The sequence below is a fragment of the Mauremys mutica genome, chromosome 2 (genome assembly GCF_020497125.1).
Source record: "Mauremys mutica isolate MM-2020 ecotype Southern chromosome 2, ASM2049712v1, whole genome shotgun sequence".
In the NCBI taxonomy this organism is placed as follows: Eukaryota; Metazoa; Chordata; order Testudines; family Geoemydidae; genus Mauremys; species Mauremys mutica.
In genome coordinates, this window is record NC_059073.1 from 293,850,741 (window position 1) to 293,872,662 (window position 21,922).

At 56.0% G+C, this 21,922-nt stretch overlaps 1 protein-coding gene and 1 pseudogene across 1 annotated transcript; both read right to left on the reverse strand.

Annotated features, from left to right (window-relative positions):
• Window positions 1–7,898: 7,898 nt before the first annotated feature.
• On the reverse strand, window positions 7,899–9,730 carry LOC123363158 (annotated as a pseudogene).
• On the reverse strand, window positions 9,639–17,445 carry LOC123363302 (protein ZNF783-like). Its single transcript, XM_045004163.1, has 5 exons — window positions 17,285–17,445; window positions 12,399–12,525; window positions 11,572–11,673; window positions 9,711–9,803; window positions 9,639–9,667 (listed from the first exon to the last, which is right to left on the reverse strand). Exons 1-5 carry the CDS (start codon window positions 17,306–17,308, stop codon window positions 9,639–9,641), a joined length of 375 nt encoding a protein of 124 aa, XP_044860098.1. The 5' UTR covers window positions 17,309–17,445.
• Window positions 17,446–21,922: the final 4,477 nt, after the last annotated feature.

Sequence of the window (21,922 nt, forward strand, 5' to 3'; positions counted from 1 at the left end):
TTACAGGCCAGTAAGCCTAACTTCAGTACCTGGCAAATTGATTGAAACTATAGTAAAGAACAGAATTATCTGACACACAAACACAATTTGTTGGGGAAGAGTCAACATGGCTTTTGTAAAGGGAAATCATACCTCACCAATCTATTAGGATTCTTTGAGGACATGGGACAAGGGTGATCCAGTGGATATAGTGTACTTTATTGAAGAGTGTTCTTGCCATGCATGAGAAAAGTCACCTGCAGGAGATTGTGCATAAATGCCTGGTCTGTGGGAACACCTTTGTAAGTGGTACCTTCAACTGCACTATACATCCCACACAGGGGAGAGCCAATGGAACGAGTGTGGGAAAACCTTTAGCTCCAAGTAATACCTGAAGGCACAGCAGAGAATTCGCTGGGGGAGTAGCCCTTCCAGTGTGCTGAGTGTGGGCAAACGTTCACATTCCAACAAAACCCGTAATCCCACCCAAGTTGTCCCCAAGGGCAGCCACTGCACAAAGGCTCTGAATGTGGGAAAAGTTTAAATCCTGTCACACCAGAGACTTCACTACAGAAAGGAAGCCTATAGATGTCTGGTGTGTGGTAACCGCTACAGTTCCCAGCATTATCTTTTATGCACCAGAGATCTCCTGCCGGGGAAAACACGTGTACAGAGTATGGTAGGAGTGTCATCTCCAAGAGTTATTGGCGCAAGCACCAGCAGTGGTCACCTTATCTAGTTCAGAGCCACTGACACACACACACACACACACACCCCGCCGCCATGTTGTTACCATCCCCGCTTCAACTTGACCGCGCGGCTGGGGAGGGGTGGCCGGGGCTGCTGGTTTCCTTTGGCCCCAGGAGCAGGTCTAGCTGAAGTGGCTGCATTGTCAGAGGCCTGTTAGCTGCCGGCAGTGTCCACTTACACCAAGAGAATTCAGAGAGCAGCGGATGAAACCAGTGACGGCCCCCATCCAAACCAAACACGCCAGATCGCTAAGACTCAACTAGCTCTGAATACTGGGAATCGGTGGCGCCTCCTTCGGCTGAAGTGGGTGAAATCGCTCCCTCCCTCCCTCTCACTCTTTATCTCTCTGTCTATTAATTGAGGCCCAAAAGCACAACAAGTCACTGGCCTAATTCCCCTTCCTCCTTCCCTGAAGCAGGCCGGGACATGGGGGTTTGTTTCTTTATGTATCTCCACCTTCGTTCTCCCCTCCATCCCCACCCTTTCCTCCTTTGCCTTATTTCCCTCCTCCAGGCATGGGGGAGGCAGGAGCCTCAGAAACAGGGACAGCCTGGGGAAAATGGGGGACAGCAGGCAGTGTTGGGGGAGCCAGTGGGGCCTGGGATCTGGGGGAGCCAGGGGGGACTAGGCGTGGTGGGGGTTAGTCTAATATCATTCTGGGGTGTATTAGCAGGAGTGTCAGAGGTAAGACACAGGAGCTCAGTGTCCTGCTGTCTTCAGCACTGGCGAGACCCCAGCTGGAGAACTGTGCCGCTTTGGGTGCCACCGTTTAAGAAAGAGGTGGACAAACTGGAGAGAGTCCAGAGGAGCGCAACAAAAACGATCAAAGGCTTAGAAAACCCGACCTGTGAGGGAAGGTTAAAAAAACCTGGAGATATTTAGTCTTCAGAAAAGAAGACTGAGGGGGACCTGGTAACAACCTTTAAATATGCTCACGGCTGTTCTGAAGAGGACTGTGAGCAATTGTTCTCCAGGTCTCCTGAAGGCAGGACAGGAAGCAGTCGGCTTAATCTGCTGCAAGGGCGATTTAGGTTCGATATTAGGAAAAACTTCCCAGCTATAAGGATAATGAAGAACCAGAAAAGGTCCCAGGGAGGCTGTGGAATCCCCAGCAGTGGAGGTTTTGAAGAACCCCTGTCACGGATGGACTGGCCCTGCCTCAGCACCGGGGGCAGGACTAGGTGAATGCTTGAGGTCCCTTCCAGCCCTACGGCTCTCTGATTCCAGGATTACCAGTGCCTCCTATAATGATGTCTTGACCCTCTTTTTATTGCAGCAGGTGAGAGGTTCACCAAATAAATAAACCAAAACAAAGAGCCACCACAGGGAATGTGCTGAACAATGAGACCTACTCAAAATGGCCTCAGAGAGAGCCCGTGAAACCATTATGGGAAGTTCTGAGGGGGAGAGAGCCTGCGAGAGTCACAAGAAATCCAAAAAGTTGTCAGAGAAACCCGGCAAGAGAAATGGACCCAAAGGCCGTGCAACATGAAAGGGGAAGCCACGCAACGGTGACGCCTTATAAATGCGGGCGAATGTGGCAAAAGGTTCAGACCAGGGGCGGCTCCTGGCACCAGCGCAGCAAGCGCGTGCCTGGAGTGACAAGCCATGGGGGGCAGCGTGCCGGTCACCATGAGGGCGGCAGTCAGGCTGCCTTCGGTGGCTTGCCTGTGGGAGGTCTGCCGGTCCTGCGGCTTCGGCGGTAATTCAGCAGTGGTTACGCGGAAGGCGCGGGACTGGCAGATCACCCGCAGGCGCGACGCCGCAAGCCACCTGACTGCCATGCTTGGAGCAGCAAAATACATAGCACTGCCCCTGGTTCAGACTGAAACCACTTCTGCAAATTCACCAACGAATCCGTGCTCAAGAGAGGCCCGTTCCTCAGACGGCGAGTGGGAAAAGGGTTGGTAGGAAACCAGGTCTTGAAGAACCCCAGGGAATGGATACAGGAGAGTCTACAACTGTCCCGAGTGTGGGAAATGCTGCAGGCCCTCAGCCGTGCTGGCAATCGGGCTCGAGGCAGTTCGTGTTAGGCAAGCAAAACCTGTGGCCCATAATTATTAATGCTCCAAATCCAAAGCCCACCGCATTTCCTGGGGCCTAGATCCCAGCAGGGCCAGTGTACGTGGCTGGCTGGCTGACTTCACTGTGAGTTGTGGGGCTCAAAACCCCTGACAATTTGGCTCAGTCTTTGAACTTCCCCAACTCCCATCTATTACATATGGAACGTGGGAAATATAGAGTGAGTCTTGTCGCTCTTTATTCCAGTGGGTGATGGGTTCACTGACAGAAAACAGACCAGGAAGCCTCATGGGGCAGAGGGGAACCGTTCAGCTTTCAAGCTCTGGCCAGAGGCTTTAGTATAACCATTTACCACAGAGTATTTCTCCCAGACTGTCAACGCAGGAATTGCCAGACCTGCTCAGACCACTGCTCCGTCCGCTTGCATGTCCCCTCGGCTACCAAGGCCAGTGCCAGATACTTCGGTGAAGAGTGAGAGAAACCCTATAATGGACAAGGATATAAAAACGGGCCCATACCATGGAGGAAAATTTGTCCTAAACCCCTAATAGTTGGGTTACGCCCTGAAGTGCAATATTTTATCACTCACATAAAAAACCCTGCCTTTAGCTAACTGTGGATGTTTGCTAATATACAGCCCTGTTTTGAGTCTTAGCCTCTGTGATATCTTGGGCTAATGAGTTCCACAGGTGAATTACGCCTTGTGCTTTTAAAACAAACAAAGTTTCTTTTATTCATTCATATTTCTGTAAATAACTCCATCTGTAAAGAAAATGCAAGCACACTGCACCTTTTAAACATTCAATTTATGTCCCTAACAGATAACACAAAAGAACAAGAGGGTCCTACTGCTAGCATGACAAAAATAGGATGGGTGTTGGGTTTGGTTTGGTTTGGTTTTTATTTAAAGCACTTGCCTTTATCACACGCACAAAAGAAATCGTAATGATCCCTGGCCTGACATTCACACATGATTACTTATGGTTTTTGCATTACTTATACTCCACTGGAGCATTAAAAAGAAACCCAGGCAGAGGCACTGGGAGGAAAAAGTCACTTTTAAAGCAGCAGCTGGTCAGTTTAATCTCCAGGTTATATTTGCAGTGAAATTCATTAACATCAATGACCAAGATAGAAACAACCATTTGATTATTCACTGAAATTAAATATCAGAAATTAGGTGAGGTTAGATATACCCAGAAATATTTAAAATACAATTCAATACATTTCTCAGCACATAATCCTTTAAAAACGGAAGTACCCCCCCGCAATACACAAATACCAGATTATCCTTATTCCTGACTTGAGTTCGTATATTTACTTACATCCAGTTTTAAACTCAGAGATCAAAAGCTATGACCCTTCCCCACTCCCCCCAGCCATCCCGTGGCTTTGTAAGCAGCAAGAAGATCCTCTCTCTACAACCAGTGCTTGGGCTGTAAAGGGCCAAAAAACCCAGATTAAAGGAGCAGGCCCCAGCAGCAGCCATTTTGAATGTTCACATGCTTGCTGTAATGTCCTGTGTTCACGGCTGGTGTGACAATGCAAAATGGCTGCCACACAATTCCGTTGTAGTGGAGGGGCTTAAGAGGGGGTTAGAACGAGACGGAGATTAAACAGCTAATGGGAAGGCAGGGGGTTGGGATAAAGCAATTTTCCATTATGCAAACTGGCTACAGCTTTGAATTCTGGGATGCAGCAGGTGCATTTGCAGTTCTGTTCACGTCTCAGTTTTGAGGGAGGACCAAGGGGTCCTGCTTTAAGATAAACTAGTGCGGCTGCCAAAGAGCTTTTGGCTACTAGATAATTACCACCAGACGTTTGGGGCCATTATCACACTCAAAAACAGAGCCCAAGAGATTCCAGATTGGACTGACACACGCACTCCCATACCACGAGAAGGAAATGCGCCCAATCGTTACATGCTTATAAAGGACTGAGCGGAGCGTCTGACCTCAGGTTCTGCCTGATGCCTTAGGAGGAGTCACTGCAGAGTTATATTGGCATAAGTGAGGGATAGCTCAGTGATTTGAGCATTGGCCTGCTAAACCCAGGGCTGTGAGTTCAATTCTCAAGAGGGCCACTTAGGATTCTGGGGCAAAAATTGGTCCTGCTAGTGAAGGCAGGGGCTGGACTTGATGACCTTTCAAGGTCCCTTCCAGTTCTAGGAGATTGGTATATCTCCAATTATTATTATCAGATACTGGCCCCACGTGTCTGCCTTAAACTTAGGAAAGCAAGTAAACAGCGTGGCCATCCTAAAGGCTCCAGCCCCTGCCAGAAGAGGCGTTACAGTCAGCCCTAGCAAGGACTCTGTGCTCACTGAAATGTTGGCAAACAGTCTAGTACCGGAAGCAAAGTAAAGCAACAGGCCACCCGTGCACCCCTCAAACAGCCAGGTAACAAACATCATTGTGTCTGTTTAGTGTTAGTAGTATTCACGATTCATCAGCATCATGAATACTTTGCGTTTTCTGCCTCTAAACGCAGGGTGGACTTGCTGGTGCTCAAAAATGCCATGTTTTGAAACACCGACCCCCACGGTTAATGGCACTGAAGATTCCCTCCGTTTCCTGACACCGCGGCGATTCAGGGCCAAAGGATCTATGGGCAGAAACTGAGGCAGCTCTGTGGAGTTCAGTGGCAGTGGCCCTCCCTGGCCCCCAGAGCACTGAGCCAAGCACTAATGACTCTCCAGGCCAGCTCTCCCCCAGGGCTAATCCCCAGAGGAGGGAGGGCGGGACAGAGTGGTTCAGTGACGGGTGCCCGGTAGCATGGTCAGCGCCAGGGGCAGAGCTCAGCCGTTTCTGTGGTCTAATCCCTGGGCTGTGTCTCTCCCCACGTTACAGGGCGGCTAGCGCATGAAAACGGTAGGAACTTAGCACCACGTGAAAAGCAGCGCGATGGGGGAACCCACCCTGTGCTGGTCTCTGACGCTGCAGAAGCTGCATGGCCAGGGCTGCATAGAAATCAGCTCATTGCTGCCTCCAGTCGCTTTCCAACGCACTAGGGACACAAGTTTCTTACCCCTGACTTGGGCGCTAGTTTAAGAGCATCAGAACGGCCACACTGGGTCAGACCAATGGGCCGTCTGGCCCAGTGTCCTGTCTTGTGACAGCAGCCAGGGCCAGGTGCCCCAGAGGGAATTAACTCCCCAGGGCAATTATTGGGTGATCCAGCCCCTGTTAGCCAGTGCCAGCTTCTAGCAGGGACACCCAGAGCCTGTCTCTGAAGTCACTGCAGCCTGGCCTGGCAAAGGCCTGGAGCATACAGAGCAGGGCACAGCTTTGTGTTGTCCCCGGGATAAACATGATGTGATTTTACTAGGTCCTTCTATCACCCACTTTTGGGATTCTACATCCCAGTAAAACGGGTGACGTCAATTGCATTTGGATATTGCAGGTTCCTATAGCTGGGAGACGAGACATCTCGTCATCGTCAGTGTCCTAAGGGTGAGTGAAAACGCCCTAATACTCTGCTAGCCAAGGAGGGGGTCTCCCCCTGAGTCTTGTAACAGGAGGACAGTGATTGGCCTGCCTGCCTAGCAGGGGTAGGGGGGATGAACTGGCCGGACCAAGCAGGGCCTGTGCAAGGAAAAGGCGACTGTATATTTTCCCGGGTCTGGCTGTCCCCGCCTTGCTAAGGACTGACGCTGAGCCTGTGTTGTGTTTGGGAGCAGCCATTTGGCAACACGTCTGCTAAGAGAAGACCCCAGCGAGGAGCACGGGCCAGGAGGCGGGGCCCGAAGGGGGCTGAGGTAGCTCTAGCTTGGTTGTTGAGCGAGTTGAGGTAGCTTGTTGTGAGGTGAGCGAAAACTAAAGCAGCACAAGGGCCAGCAGCCTGGCTGGGAAGGAAGCGCCCTGGTGCCCACACGGAGAGCCCAGCTGGAGGCCCTACTGCATCTGCAGTGCACACACACCCCACCCCTCCCAGAGAGCAACGGGACTCAGCCAGAGCAACCCCCCTGCCTGGCTAATGTGTGCTAGCTCAAGCAGAGGGCAATGCAGGGCCTGGGGAGTGGAGCTCAATGCAGATAAACTACGACTGAGCCCTTCCTTGGGTGGGTTTTGCAGTGCTGGAGGCGTTACAAGTGCAAGAAGGAGAGAGCGGGAGGAGTTCGGGCCCCCGAGCCTGTATGCACGGCTCGCTGCAGCAGAGGTGGTAAAGGGCAGCGGCAGCTCCAGGCACCAGCGCTCCAAGCGTGGTGGGGAGGTCTGCCGGTCCTGCGGAGACGGCGGCAATTCGGCGGTGGGTACGCTGAAGCTGCGGGACCGGGGACCTATCGCAGGCGTGCCGCCGAATCCGCGGGACCGGGGGCCTCCCGCAGGCGTGCCGCCGAATCCGCGGGACCGGGGGCCTCCCGCAGGCGTGCCGCCGAATCCGCGGGACCGGGGACCTCCCACAGGCAAGCCGCCGAATCCGCGGGACCGGGGACCTCCCGCAGGCATGCCACCGAATCCACGGGACCGGGGGCCTCCCGCAGGCAAGCCTGCCGAATCCGCGGGACCGGGGACCTCCCGCAGGCAAGCCGCCGAATCCGCGGGACCGGGGACCTCCCGCAGGCATGCCACCGAATCCGCGGGACCGGGGGCCTCCCGCAGGCAAGCCTGCCGAATCCGCGGGACCGGGGACCTCCCGCAGGCAAGCCGCCGAATCCACGGGACCGGGGGCCTCCCGCAGGCAAGCCGCCGAATCCGCGGGACCGGGGGCCTCCCGCAGGAAAGCCGCCGAATCCGCGGGACCGGGGACCTCCCGCAGGAAAGCCGCCGAATCCGCGGGACCGGGGGCCTCCCGCAGGCAAGCCGCCGAATCCGCGGGACCGGGGGCCTCCCGCAGGCAAGCCGCCGAATCCGCGGGACCGGGGGCCTCCCGCAGGCAAGCCGCCGAATCCGCGGGACCGGGGGCCTCCCGCAGGCGTGCCGCCAAATCCGCGGGACCGGGGACCTCCCGCAGGCAAGCCGCCGAATCCGCGGGACCGGGGGCCTCCCGCAGGCAAGCCGCCGTATCCGGGGGACCGGGGGCCTCCCGCAGGCGCGCAGCCGAATCCGCGGGACCGGGGGCCTCCCGCAGGCGTGCCGCCGAATCCGCGGGACTGGGGACCTCCCGCAGGCAAGCCGCCGAATCCGCGGGACTGGGGACCTCCCGCAGGTAAGCCGCCGAAAGCAGCCTGCCGTGCTTGGGGCGGCAAAAAAGCTAGAGCCGCCCCCGGTAAAGGTCATAGACAGATGAAAGGTCCCGTGGGAGACGAAAACGCTATAGGAAACCTGGCACCGGTTCGGCAGTGGGTGTGCTGCCCGCTGACCAGTACCGACTCATTGTTTCCCTGGGCGCCCCGGCCCGTCTGTCTGGCTGTAGCTGTTTGTTTTCTCCTGTCCTAGCAGTAAGCTCATTGGGGCAGGGATGGCCTTTCTATTCTGTGTTGTACAGCACCTAGCACCTGGCCCAGGACTAGATGATTCTGCAATACAAAGAAATAATCACAGCAGCAAGACAGGACCACGTGTGTGCTCACACCCGTTCACAGAGAGGCCCGTGGTGCTGTGACGGAGACCCCCACCCCACACGCATGCTACCGCCTACCCAGGCACGCTGAGCGGCTGAGCTGAGATTAACTAGGAATTTCCTTGTAAGTCTGGCCGAGAGACAGACCCTCCCCATCACTGCCATGGTCCCTTGCAGGATAACAATGGACGCTGGGGGAAGCTCGCAGCTGCCATTAAAGCATTCAGAGTGTGGCTGTCCCCTGGGGCCCAGTGGCTGCAGGGATCCCTGGTGTTACACGGTCCCGTGCCACACTCTGGGGGGCGGGGAAGGTACAGTGCTTGGCTGGATGTCGCCCAGTTTCCAGAGGAACGTAGGCCTGGCTGAACAGGATCAGGCTCCAACAGCCTCTGACCGCGTCGGCTGCATCCCTCCTAGGTGCTCTCCCTGGGGCTCAGCAAGGCACGGGCAGGCTGGCTGCACGGCAGGGCCCTCTCCGCCAGGTGAGTCCGCTGGTGAGCGGCCAGGTTGGTCGGCTGGTGGAAGCCCTTGCCGCACTTGAGGCAGCGGTAGGGGCGCTCCCCAGTGTGGCTGCGCTGGTGCACCGTGAGCTGGGCGTGGCGGATGAATCCCTTCTGGCACTGGGCGCAGCGGTAGGGGCGCTCGCCGGAGTGGGTGCGCAGGTGCAGCACCAGGTTGGAGCGCTGGATGAAGGGCCGGTCGCACTCGGTGCAGCGGTACGGCTTCTCCCCGGTGTGCGTGCGCTGGTGCACCAGGAGGTTGCACCGCTTGATGAAGCTCTTCCCGCACTGGGCGCAGGCGTAGGGCTTCTCGCCCGTGTGCGTGCGCTGGTGCACGATGAGATGGGAGCGGTGGTTGAAGCGCCGCTGGCACTCGGCGCAGGCGTAGGGCCGCTCGCCGGTGTGCGTGCGCCGGTGCACCGTGAGCCGGGCTTGTGGCAGTCGGCGCAGGGGTAGGGGCGCTCGTCCCCGTGGATGCGCTGGTGCACCGTCAAGTGGGAGCGGTGGCTGAAGCGCTTCTCGCAGGCCGGGCACGGGAAGGGGCGCGCGCCCGTGTGGTTGCGGCGGTGCACCACGAAGACCGAGTGCTTGCCGAAGGTCTTGCCGCAGTCCGGGCACTTGAAGGGCCTGTCGCCCGAGTGCGTCCGCAGGTGCTCGGTGAGCCTGGCCCGGGCGGTGAAGCTCTTCACGCAGTGGGGGCACTGCAATGGCCTCGCCTGCCGCTCAGCTCTCGGGCGGCGCTGCGCGGCCACGCTGCCCTTCCCTCTGGGGCGCCGGTGCCGCTGCTCCTCTGCCTGGCTCTGCTGGCGGTTCGGCGGCAGCCCGGAGGTGTCCTCATGCCCGTCGTGCATTGCTCCAGAGCCAGTTCCCCAGCAGCCCAGGAGCTCAGGAGCCTTCCCCAGCTGGCAGCCAGGCTGCGCCCGCGGGCCGAACTCACTGCAGCTGCGACGGCCCCACTGGGCACGTGCATCACAGCTGGGTAGAGAGGGGGCTTCTCTTGGCTGCTGCGGCTGCTCAGCAGCCCGATCGATGGGCCTAGGAAGCCATTTCCTGAAAGGTTCAAATACAGCGTGATGCCGCTGACGCAGCCCAGCCCCAGCCCCAGCCCCTGCCCCTCACTGCTCAGCCCGCGTGCTGCAAACCCCCCTGTTGGGGGCGCTGTCCTGGCCACTCACCTCCTGGGGCGGGAGGGAGCTTGGACAGTGGGGGCAGGTCCATCACTGAGCGTTAGCTAAAGGCGCTCGGGGACGTCGCTCTGTCTTACCCGTTCAGGGGTAACCCCAGCCCCGGGGCCGGGGTGACTGTCGGCGTGGCCAGTCCTTTTGCACTCGTTTGAGGGTTACGGCCTTGGCTCTCAGAGCCCAGGATTTTATAAATGCAGCCACCGTATCACTCACCATGTCCCACTACAATTCAGCCCCTGGGCTTCCTAGGGGTACGCGCGGGAATATGGTCCTGCTCCACCAGGATTTTGTCTGAGATGCTGGGTACAGATTTTATAGTAGCCCAGGGGTTCCCCTTCCAGCAGATCGAGGGATGTGATCATTCCCCTCTACTCAGCACTGGTGAGGCCTCATTTGGAGTACTGTGTCCAGTTTTGGGCCCCACGCTACAAGAAGGATGTGGATAAATTGGAGAGAGTCCAGCGGAGGGCAACAAAAATGATTAGGGGGCTGGAGCACATGACTTATGAGGAGAGGCTGAGGGAACTGGGATTGTTTAGTCTGCAGAAGAGAAGAATGAGGGGGGATTTGATAGCTGCTTTCAACTACCTGAAAGGGGGTTCCAAAGAGGATGGATCTAGACTGTTCTCAGTGGTAGAAGATGACAGAACAAGGAGTAATGGTCTCAAGTTGCAGAGGGGGAGGTTTAGGTTGGATATTAGGAAACACTATTTCACTAGTAGGGTGGTGAAGCACTGGGATGGGTTCCCTAGGGAGGTGGTGGAATCTCCTTCCTTAGAGGTTTTTAAGGTCAGGCTTGACAAAGCCCTGGCTGGGATGATTTAGTTGGGGTTGGTCCTGCTTTGAGCAGGGGGTTGGACTAGATACCTCCTGAGGTCCCTTCCAACCCTGAGATTCTATGATTCTATGAAACTTACTGGCCCTCCGAGCCGCAGGCGACAATCTTCAGACATTTGAGAGACGGGGTTCACCTGCTGGGGCTCCCGCGGACGCCCCGAGCCCCAGCAGACATGCCCCCCTGGGACTGCATTCCTGAGACACCCCCCACCCGTGGGGCAGAAGCCAGAGGCGATGTGTGGGGGGCCCAGGGGGGGCACATGCCTCCCAGATTTTTGCCAGGGTTTGTTGGTCACATGGTGAAACAGGGCCCCCTCCCTGCACAGCAGCTGCTGGAGCTGGGAGCTGCGGCTGTGGGGAAAGGGGCAGGTTCTGCCGCTCCCCACAGAGCTGAAGCAGTGGCCCCTCCCTGCAGCTCCCGTCCCAGCTGTTTGCGCTGCCTCTCCATGGGAGTTAACACCCCGTGAGGATAAGAGAAGGGGCGTGCCTGGCGCGGCATGACTCAAGCTATGGGGGGGAATCTTTAAATCGTGCCCCCTCTCAGCAGGCACCAGTCGTCTCTGGCAGAAGCCCCTAGCCCCACCACTCCCCCGCAGGGCAGAAGCCCTGAGCTCTCCCCCAACCCCCAGTGTGGTAGGCAGAGAATGGGAGAGGCTTGGGGGGCTCTGCGAGCCACACTTGAATGATAAAAGAGCCGCAGTTCAGCCACCCCTGACATAGCCTGTGCAAAACCTTTAAGAGAGAGAACTGGGCCCCCGTCAGATTTGCCCACAGAACCTTGTGAGCCACACACTCACCCTCAAAGTGGGTCTCAGGTGCAGGGTCCCTGGGATACTGGACACAGGCCTCTCCCCCTCGCTCCATCAGGGACACGACGCCTGGTCTGGGGATCTGGAATCCTTCCCGAGAAAGACGATGACAAGCTTTAGGGTTCAGACTGAGGAGTCTCAGAGAAACTCGGCAGAGCTTTTCCCCGTGACCCGGAGGGCTAGCAACGTACTTTTTCCTTTAAGGAAAGCTGAGACTCTCCTGTAATCACCTGATTCCAGGAGTTGGGGCTTTAAGAAGAACAGCAAATATCACAAGCTGCATGATAATATCACGCGAGTTGGTAATGCCGGCTCTTTCTTGAGACGCCCTTCTTCCACTCAGGCTAACCACCTATGCTCCGCAGTGGGAGCTTAGCTGGGGGACATTTCATTACGCTAGAGAGAGATTTTTTAATTTCCTTGAACGTCGCTGGGAGGAACGTGAGAAGGAGCGTGTATAATGCTACACCTGCATTGTAACAGACCCAGGGCCATTTGGGACTTCACTGTTCTAACTAGTTTGCTTGTTACAGCCAGCTGGAATTTGGGGGTGGGATGGCACTAGGACCTGGATCCCCCTGCTCCAAAATCACAGTCTACTACTCCCTAAGCCAAAGGACAATCTCATTTAGCTGTTAGCAGTATGGGCCCTAGGACACGCAATTGGCCAGTTATAGTCCCATCCACTAGAGGGCAGTGTGCACCTCCGCACCCGAGCCAGTTCATTACAGTGTAACACAAAACACTAGAGAATCCTGCCCAAAGTAATGCAGGAGGGAGGGACCAGGTACAGGGAAGGCAGATTGGTGCCTTACCTAGAGAAAGCACAGCCTCCAGGTTCTCCTTCATCACCTCCTTGTAAAGCTCCCTCTGCCATTCTGCCAAAATCTCCCACTCCTCCGCAGAGAAATAGACGGCAACGTCGTCAAACGTCACCGGGACCTGAAACAGCAACGAGTGCACGTATGGTATGATTAGTCTCATAGGACAGCAGCACCCAATCGCGCATGGGCCAGGGGCAAACAAACGCATGGGGAGACAGTCCTGGCCCCGGGCGTTCACAATCCAATTTTAAGACAAGATATGGTTCAATGGACAGAGGGCTGGGCTGGGATACAGGAGAACCGGGCTCAGTTCCTGGCTCTCCTGCTGCCTTGCTGGGCGATTTGTACAAGTCCCTGCCTCTCGCTGTGCCTCTGTTTCCCCTTCCAGCCACTGCCTGTGTTGTCTGTTAGACTATGGTCTTTGGGGAAGGGTCAGTCTCTTTCAGCTGCGGCCTCTAGGTGCTATGAGCGACTGTACTGCCAACAGCCAGCGCGAGGAGTGACTGGCCCAGACGGGGAGAAGAGGGAGATGGCAGCGGGACGGAGTCACACTGAAATCAGAGCTGCTTTTTTTAACCGCTGCCTCTGTCTCTTGGCATGTTTTAAAACCTCAGCTTTTGCCAGTTCCTGGATTTTTTTTTCAGTTCCCCTCTAGTTCAACCCGATGGCTCCTGGGGCAGCGAACCATCCGGGGCCTTTCCAGCCTGCCAAACAGAGAACTGACAGTGGAGACTTTCCAGGGCATTTCACCTCAACAGCATGGACCTGTGGCTGGGGCAGGAAGTACGAAGAATCTTGTCTCCTGCTGAAGCGGCCGGGGGAATTCAGGGAGGTCGGCTAGAATGATCAGAGCTGGAATTTGGCCAGGATGCTAGGACAGGGGAGGGCCTTTTTACCAGCCCTATGGGTGAGTGATGGGGGGGGGGTGGAGCAGGGGCGGGATCTTGGGGAGAAGGGGGGTGGGGGCCTCAGGGAGACGGGGCAGCGGGAGTGGGAGTTGGGGCAGGGCCAAGGTTTGGCCGACGGTGCCCCCCCCACACACTTTTAGGGCGTTTCCATCGCTCCTGCGCCAGGATCACACTTTGCTACCAATCTATGACTGGACGCTCTGCTCGTTCCCAGCACTGCTCGATTCAGTGGGTTCCTCCCAACCCCGGTTCTGAGAATTTGGGGGCAAAGTAGGGGTGGATCCGTCTGAATCAGCCCTAACGAGAACAGGCCAAAGCCTAAGGTTCTTACTCAGCCATTTTTCCGGTTCCTTGAGTCAGTGAGCATCCGATCTGCTTCAGGCTTGAATGAGGAGGCAGGAGCACTGGGGCTGTCCGGTGGGGAGTAGTTCCCGCTGTCCAGTCTATTCTGAACTACCCCAAGCCCCAGGGGCTCCGCCGAACAGCCTGCCAGAGCTCAGCGCAGGCCCCTTTCCTTTCCCCCGGTTTATCCTGTGCGGGGAGGGGGGCGGGCTCAGTGTGCGCGGGGGCAAGTGAGCCGGGGCACCAGGCCAGCTGAGACGAGACGCCGAGAGGCAGACGGGACCCACCCGCTCGCTGTTTTAAAACCTCAGCGAATGAGATAAAGGTTCACGGTCAGTGCGGCTGCTCCATTAGCTGCCACAGCAATGGCTCCAGGGCAGGTTCTGACAGCCGGGGGTGGGGACACAGGCCGGGGCTGCTTTCTGGCCCCCCCACCCAGGACAGGTGCAGGGTCCGGGGCTCCCCACAGCAGCCCTGGCTCCCTGGACGGCTCGCATCACTGCCCAGCTCGGGCGTCTCTCCTGGCCAGAGGGCGGGGCCTCAGGGGGAGAGGCGGAGCAGGGGGCAGGGCCTAGAGAGGAAAAGCCAGAGCAGGGGCGGGGCCACAGAGGTGGGCGGGGCTCCTGCACATGTCCCACTTTTGCCTTTTGAAAAGCTGGGCCCCGACCAGCGCAGGCAGCGCCACACGCCGGGTTTGCTGCTCTGGAAGCCAAGTCAGACCCTGCCGCCCCCCGTATCCTTCTCTCACTGAAAGCAAAGAGAGCGAGGGAGCGAGAGAAGAGCAGAGCCTCTGTCTAGACACAATCCCAGCAATGCCTTGGCCTTTCAATGCATCTGCCAGAGGCTCGCTGGGGATCTCCCCCAACCTCTGTGGAAGGGGAGCTTGGGAAGTTTATCGTCTATGATGGAGATGGGCAAAAGCCTGGGTCAGATTCATCCCTGGGATAGCTCCAGTGAAGTGAATGGGATTAGCATCGTTCTGGCCCTGCCCATTCACTCCTTGCCTAATCATAGGTCCTGGTTGGCCATTAGCTAGATCGCATTCAACAAGCTTCCGTCCGTCTTGTCTCCTTACCAATCTCTTACCCTGGTTTTTCTACATACCCAAGGTGCTGCAGGGACAGTGCTGGATTTGGGTCTGGAGGTCACCATCTGAGTGTGCGGGATGATGATAACCCCTGAGAACCCCTGTCCTATTAGAAACCTCTCTTTAGAAAGGATGGGGAGAGAGAGGGCAATAGATTTACAAGGGATACAAAGACAGCCCTTTTAAAAAAAATGCAACATCTAATTAATCTGTGGAACTCATTGGCACAGGATATTCTTGAGGCCAAGAACTGAATAAGGTTCAGAACCGGTGAGAAAAGTACAGGTAAAGTCACCTGCTGTAGGGACCAGCACAAAGACCAGTTACGTCCCATTTCAGCCCTACAAGATCTATGCACCACTCAAATGCCATTTGTGCTGGTCCCCTGCACAGGGGGAATTTCACCCTATCCAGATAACTGAGATCTGCCCATTCATGTACAATAAGAAACAATTTTGCATTGTCATGGATGGACTCAATTACGTAACAGAATATTAAAAACATAAGACTGGCCATAGTGGGTCAGACAAATGGTCCATCTAGCCACAGACACCGACTTGCCAAAGTTCTGGGGGTGCTCGACATCCAGCTGTGCCCCAGGCCCCATCCCCACTCCACCCTTTCCCCCAAGACCCCACCCCTGCCCCATCTGCTCCTGCCCCCGCTCCATCCTGCACCACCTCTTCCTGCCCAGTTCCGCCCCCTCCCCCGAGCGTGCCTCATCCTTGCTTGCCTCCCCGCAGCCTCCTGCATGCCGCGAAACAGCTGATCGCAGCATGCAGGAGGCTGTGGGGGAGGGGATGATCAGTGGGACTTGCCGGTGGGTGGGAGGTGCTAGGGGGTGGGAGGGAGCTGATAGGGGGGCTGCTGGTGGGTGCTCAGCACCCACCATTTTTTTCGCCATGGATGCTCCAGCCCCGGAGCACCCATGGAGTTGGCGCCTATGCATCTAGCCCAGTATCCTTTCTCTGACAGGGGCCAGTGCCAGATGCTTCTGGCAGTTGGAGGGTTAGGGACACCCAGATCATGGTGTTATGTCCTTGACCATCTTGGCTAATAGCTGTTGATGGATCTATCTGCTATGAACTTATCTAATTCTTTTTTGAACCCAGATGTACTTTTGGCCTTCACAATATCCCATGGCAATGAGTTCCACAGGTTAATTGTGGCTTGTCTGAAGAAGAATGTCCTTTGGTTTGGTTTAAACCTGGTGCCCATTAATTTCATCGGGTGACCCTGGTTCTTGTGTTATGTAATGGGGTATATATTTACTTTCGCCATGCCAATCATGATTGTATAGACCTCTGTCATATCCCCCCTCACTCACCTCTATTTTATACTGAGCAGTCCCAGCCTTTTTTCCTCTCTCCTCCTGCGTCTAATGTTCATGAGGCCATGGAAAGCTCCGTTTGTGATCTATCCTAATGAGAAGGTGCCTGTCCCTATTGCACATAAAGCCCCACTCGTGGCAAACAGACTTGGCTGAAAGGCACTTTCCCAGAGCCAGCGCACACTGACGCTGTTTCTACCAGCCGAGCAGTGTGCAGCCCTGTCAGTCCATGGCAAGGGATCAATGCAGGGAGAAGGGCGGGGAGGAACATTTCAAGCCAGTGGACAGGTAGGTCAGAAAAGACTGTCCCTGGCTCCCCACCTACGGGAAAGCCTAGGGCCACAAGAGCTCTGCAGAAGCCAGTCAGGGCCCTGGGGTATAAGGCAACGGGGCTGATCCTGAGCACTGCACCTTTCCCCCGAGCACGCTCTGCTCCCTGTGCAGCTAGTGGGAGCTGAGGGAGGCTCCGTGCCCGGCAGACTCGACCCCCATAATAGGAGCAAAGAGAGGGAAAGGCACAGCTGATGCTGGGGATTTATATACAGAGCTGCCTGAGCTACCCGGTCCTTTGCCTCCTGTTGCTGGGCTGGAGATTTGTGTTTAAAACACAAGCAAAGGGACCACACGCGTCTTGTCTCTCAGGCTGTCCGGATGGGGAGTGAGGAGTGCATGTGGGGGTGTTGGTTTAACCCTTGCGATGCTGGGGGGATTCAGAGGAATGGCTCCTGCTCATGCGGCCAGGTCTCGCTCCCCCACCCCACTGCCCAGCATGGAAATTAACCACCAGGGAACGTTGCCCATGACTCCCAGAGCCCTGGCCTCCGGCACTTTCAGATCAGATGCCTACTGACATGTCAGCCATGTTGCTTAATTTACCCCTGTCAGGGCCGGGCAGTGGCCCTGGTCTGTGATGTGCTGGGGCCACGACCGACTGGCACCTGCCAACATCTGAAAGCTGCCAAGAGAAGCAGATAGGGGCAGGGCTCTTCGCTCCATTGAACTAGGCCATCCAGGAGTGGGGACGGGACAATGACAAACATATTGGTGACTTGGGAACTGTTCTCCTCAGTCGGGGGCGAGGCCTGGGTGAGCTTGGGGTGTCCAGTTAAGAAGACTGGGAATGGCCACAGGGAACCCCGGGCATTGATCCTGTCCAACAGGGACCAGTAACCACAAGCTGCTCGGGTCTGACCGTACACCCAACCCTTACCTTGCGAGAGAGCCCTTCAGACATGTCGGCAGGTGAGGTGAGGTGTCCGGGGCTGGGAGCCGGTCAGCAGCCTTCACCCAGATCTCTCCACCTTGCAGGGCTCCATCGCTCACGTTTTCATGTGACTGCAAGAGCCAGCTCCCAGTCAGCTGGTGCAGGCTGCCCCCTGCCCCGCTCCACAAGCTGATGGATACAGAGCTGGAGAAGATTAGTTGTCACAGCTCATAGCAGGGGCAGGGGATATGGGGAGGGGGGTGGCCCTCAGAGCCAGTGAGGGGGACAAACAGGAGCACCCCAAACAGAGCTCCAGATGGTCACTGCTTTGGCTGATCAAATCTCCCTCTGCCAAGATGGTCCTCAAATCAGAGGGGCATCTCCCTACATCAGAGCCAGCTCCCTTTGTAAGAGCCTGGCAGAAGGGGCCCCGTGGGCTGCTGCTGGAGGGGGACGCTGGGAGATGTAGTTCTTCTGCCCAGGCCTTGCTGTGGGATGCCTGCATGTGCCAGCCGCAGTCCCCAGCACAGACCCTCCCCAGCTTCCTACGGGAAGAGGGGATTTTACATCTCCCAGCCGGGCCCGGGCTGAGAGCCGGGCACTGGATAGGGGAGGGGAGCTGCTGAAGCACCTGTTCCTGTCCCACTCGCCGGAGCGGGCCCCGGGGCCAGCGCTGAGCCGGCGGCTTGGGGCACCTCGGAGTGTGTGGGAATCGCTCAGATGAGACCGAAATGCTAGGTCCCATCTCCCTGGTGTGGACATTAATGAGCCTGGGGATGAGACCAGGGATTTGCCCTGATCTCCTGAGCTCATATTTCAACCCCACCTCCACAGGGTGCAGTGCATCGTGGCTCTAGTTGTGTTGCCAAATCACGGACATTTCCTGCCTCAGCTCCCTGGTGCCCTGAGACCTCCGCACTAGGAGGAGCCCTTCGCGTGTCTCAGTTTCCCATCTATAAAACAGGGCCGATGATACTTACCCACCTTGTAATATGCTTTGGGACCCACCGATGATAAAAGACCAGTGTTTCCAGCCACAGGCAGGCCCCTGAATGCATTTACAGGCAGCTTATCTGAGAGTGGACTGATTTCCAGAGCGAGTGCTGGGTGCTTAGCTCTGCCGAAAGCCTGACCAATTGTATTTAGAATATACAGTAAGTATGTATATAGGTGTCTAAGATGTAGGTTCACAGGTTTGAAACGATTGGCACAAGACTTTATTATTAATGTTTTTCATTATCGTAACCATCGGCCCCCATGTCCCGGCTTCCTGGTGTTCGTATCTCCCCTGACCTGACATCTGAGTAACTTCTTGTGGTTCTGAACCCAACACCCACCGCTCAAGCCCTAAGACAGGCCCATTTCCTCATTGCCGGGGGGTCTGGCCCCACTGAAGTTACTGGAGGTTTTGTCATTGGTGTCACTGAGGCCACAGTTCCAGTCAGGGCTCTGAAGCTGCTGGCCAAGAGTAACGGGAAACGTCACCTGCCAAAACACTTCAAATTCCAGCGAGGGAGCCTGGCGCTGCCTGGGGTTTTTTTACCCCTTTAATGCGTTGACCTGTCAGGCAGCCAGATCCCAGCGGCTCATTTCATAGGCTCAGCTGGCAGAATAATTTGCGTCTGTGTGTGATCGTGGGTGAAGTTCTCCGGCCAAGCCCTGAAGGCCTGGCTGTGGTCAAACGCTCGCTGAAGTCAGTGGCGGTTTTGTCTGCCCCAGGATTTGGCACTTTGAGTTTGTGGCCTTGATGCTTTTCCTCCAGTGAAGCCCCCTGGGGTTTCACAGCTGACTCCAGCACCAGCAGGCTCTGAGAAGGCCACCTGAGACAGGTGTAAGGGAGACTCTGATACTGCACTAGGTGCCAGGGGACTCCGCCCCCCGCCAAGCCTGCGCCCCGCTCAGCCGTTGGGCACCATCGGCATAAGTAGCTGGGGAGGCTGGAGCTGGGAGCAGAGTCCCTGCGTCGAGGGGCGGGGCAAGGGCAGGTGCCATGTTCTCATTGCGTCCACCCAGGTCGGCCCCGTCCCAGAGGGTGGCCCAGATCCCACTCCAGCTTAGGCTCCCTCTGGGCACCAGAGGCCGAGTCAGCAGGAAAACTGCCTGGAGATGCTGCTGCTCGCTGCACCTTCCCTGGGCCTGGGCTCGAAGCCCTACAGCCTTAGGGCAGATGAGATCTCACGGAGAGCACGTCCTTGTGCTGAGTCGGACCCTACAGACCATCCTCCAAGCCGCCTTGGCTGATTGGACAGAGTCTCAAAGAGGAAGGTGCCCCCCCGCCCAGCTCAGTCACCCCACTTTATCTGGGCATGTTGCCCCCCCTCTTACTCCCAGTCAACAGCTTCGTTTAGAGGGCTCAGAACCTCGGGCCTACATGGCAGGGAAACCGATGGTCCCGCAGATCTTGTACTGGTCGGTGCGTTCAGTCGGCAGCCACGCTAGGAAGTGACGCAGGCTGCCGATTGCCTGGGAAAGCCGGACGGTGAATGCAGCCAAGTGGAGTAACCGTCCTGGAGGACAAGGCACCCGGCGCATTCCTGTAAACCCCTTCAGAGTTCGCGGAATGACCCGGAACTCGGGTGGCCCCAAGGTTTTTGAGTGAGGCGCTGAACAGGAAGGTGGTGGCGGAGACTTGTGCAATAGTAGAGACAGGGCCAGCGAGCTGGAGAGGCCAGGAGGTAAAGGCAGCTGGTGATATATAGCTGGAAGCTGGACCTCGCAGGGTCCCAGAGCCCCCGTCTGAGCCCAAACATCTACACGGCAATTTTACTGCCCCACAGCCCGAGCCCCATGAGCCCAAGTGGGCTGACCCAGGCCAGCTGCGGGTGTTTCATTGCTGTGTAGACATAACCTTGGAGCCATCCAGCCATGGCACTGCCCACACAGAGCTGTTCCCTGCAGACTTCACCAGTGTTTCACCAGTTTTGTTGCTTGGGAGACTATCCCACCGGCCTGTCGGGAAGGCTCCCCGGCCGTTCAGCTGAAATTCTCCTTTCCTGAACTTCCTCTCACTTCTCGTGCTCATAGCAGCATGCGCCATGTCGAACAACTCTCCTGCCTGGGTGCTAACAGCCTACGTCAGCTGTTACGTGTCCCCTTAGCCACCACTTCGCCAGGTGGCACAGGCCCTGCTCTGTCGATCACTGCTCAGAGCCCAACCCCCACATCACTTGTGTCGCTCTGCTCCAAACTCACTTCCATTTGTCAGTAGCCCACATTGACCTAAACTGAATGGTACATTCCAGGTGTGCTCGCACCACAGCTGTATGGACAGAGTCTATCGCCTTCCTTCTCCTGGATGGGACATCTTTGTGGGGGAGGGAGGGAGCCAGCCTGGATTCTTCTGGCCTTACTTCAGCCAGACCATATTGTACATTCAGGTCAAATCTGCTGTTTATTATGACATGTCTGTCTCCATTGGTCATTCCTGCTTTCCCAGTTTCTATCATTCCTTCCGCTTGAAGATCTCAAAAGAAGTTCTAAATATACCCCATCCGTTGTACAGGTTGGGAAACTGAGGCATGGAGTGATTAAGTGAATTGGCCAAGATGATGCAGCAAGCTAAGGATCAGAACCCAGGAGTGCCGTCTCCTGGCCCTGTGTTCTGACATCTAAACAATACTGCCTCTCTATAGTTTTTCAGAAGGTCTTTTCCAGATGGTCTCGCCATCATTCTGTTGTCAAGTTTGCCATCATTGGAAAGCAGGTTCATCTAATCCAGGGTCTTGGCTCTGACAGCAGCCAGCGCCTGCTGCTTCAGAGGAAGGTGCAAGAAATCCTGTAATAGACAATTATGGAATAACCTGACCAAGATGTGTTCCAGTTAAAACACAGTTATGCTGACCAGCCTGGTGACTGCTTGGATCACAAACCTCTTTGAGAGTGGGGGGGTGAATGCACCCTTCAGATAGTTGCAAGGAACACTTTAAGAGGCCACATCTAAAACAAGGCCTAATCGAGTCTGCCCAGAAAGTGGCACCATGTGGGTGGGGGTATTGTGGCCAGGGTGTGTGTGTGTTTGTCTGAAGGAAGGCAGAACACACAGAAACTGAGAACCCACAGAACAGAGAGAGATGCAGTGGCAGAAAGCAAGAAAGCCAAGCAGGAGCCAGCGAGCATGGTATGTGACCCTGGGAAAGCTACAGAGAGTTTGAGGCCTGTTGGCTAAAGAGGTTTGGAACTGTAAGAAACTGCTCCTTCTGTTCTTGGGGTACGTCCAGACTGTTGCCGGCACAGAGGCCCGAGGACAGCATCAGTGGGGGTTCGTTGCCCGGTGTGCTTCGCTCCAATAAACACACCAAGGTGGAGAAGCAGACAAAGTTTATTTGAGATCTCAAAGCGGTGCCAGGAGACAGACTTGTCTCAGATCAAGCACCCAGCTACAAGCAGCTTTTCTCTTTTTTATATGTAACTTTAACTAAGCCTCTTCTATCCCCCCCCACTCCCCCTCTCTCCCCACCTTTCATTCCCATGTAGCAGATACACTTTGCAGTAGCAATTACATTAAGCGGTTAAGTCATACTTGGCGGCAACCAATCTAGCTCGTTAGTAACTCTTCTGTGAACCGTTATCTTGTCTTACTTTCTTTGATCTGTTATTTTGCCCCTTAGCCAGGAGCAAGCAGGCCTCATTATAGCAGGCCTCATT

Coding starts and splice junctions, on each gene's coding strand:
- LOC123363302 (XM_045004163.1), bottom strand. CDS start 17,308: ATGTCTGAAGGGCTCTCTCGCAAG. Junction 12,526..17,284: donor CTGAAGGGCTCTCTCGCAAG/GTAAGGGTTGGG, acceptor TTGCTGTTTCAG/GTCCCGGTGACGTTTGACGA. Junction 9,668..9,710: donor AGCTGTGATGCACGTGCCCA/GTGGGGCCGTCG, acceptor CCGCGGGCGCAG/CCTGGCTGCCAGCTGGGGAA.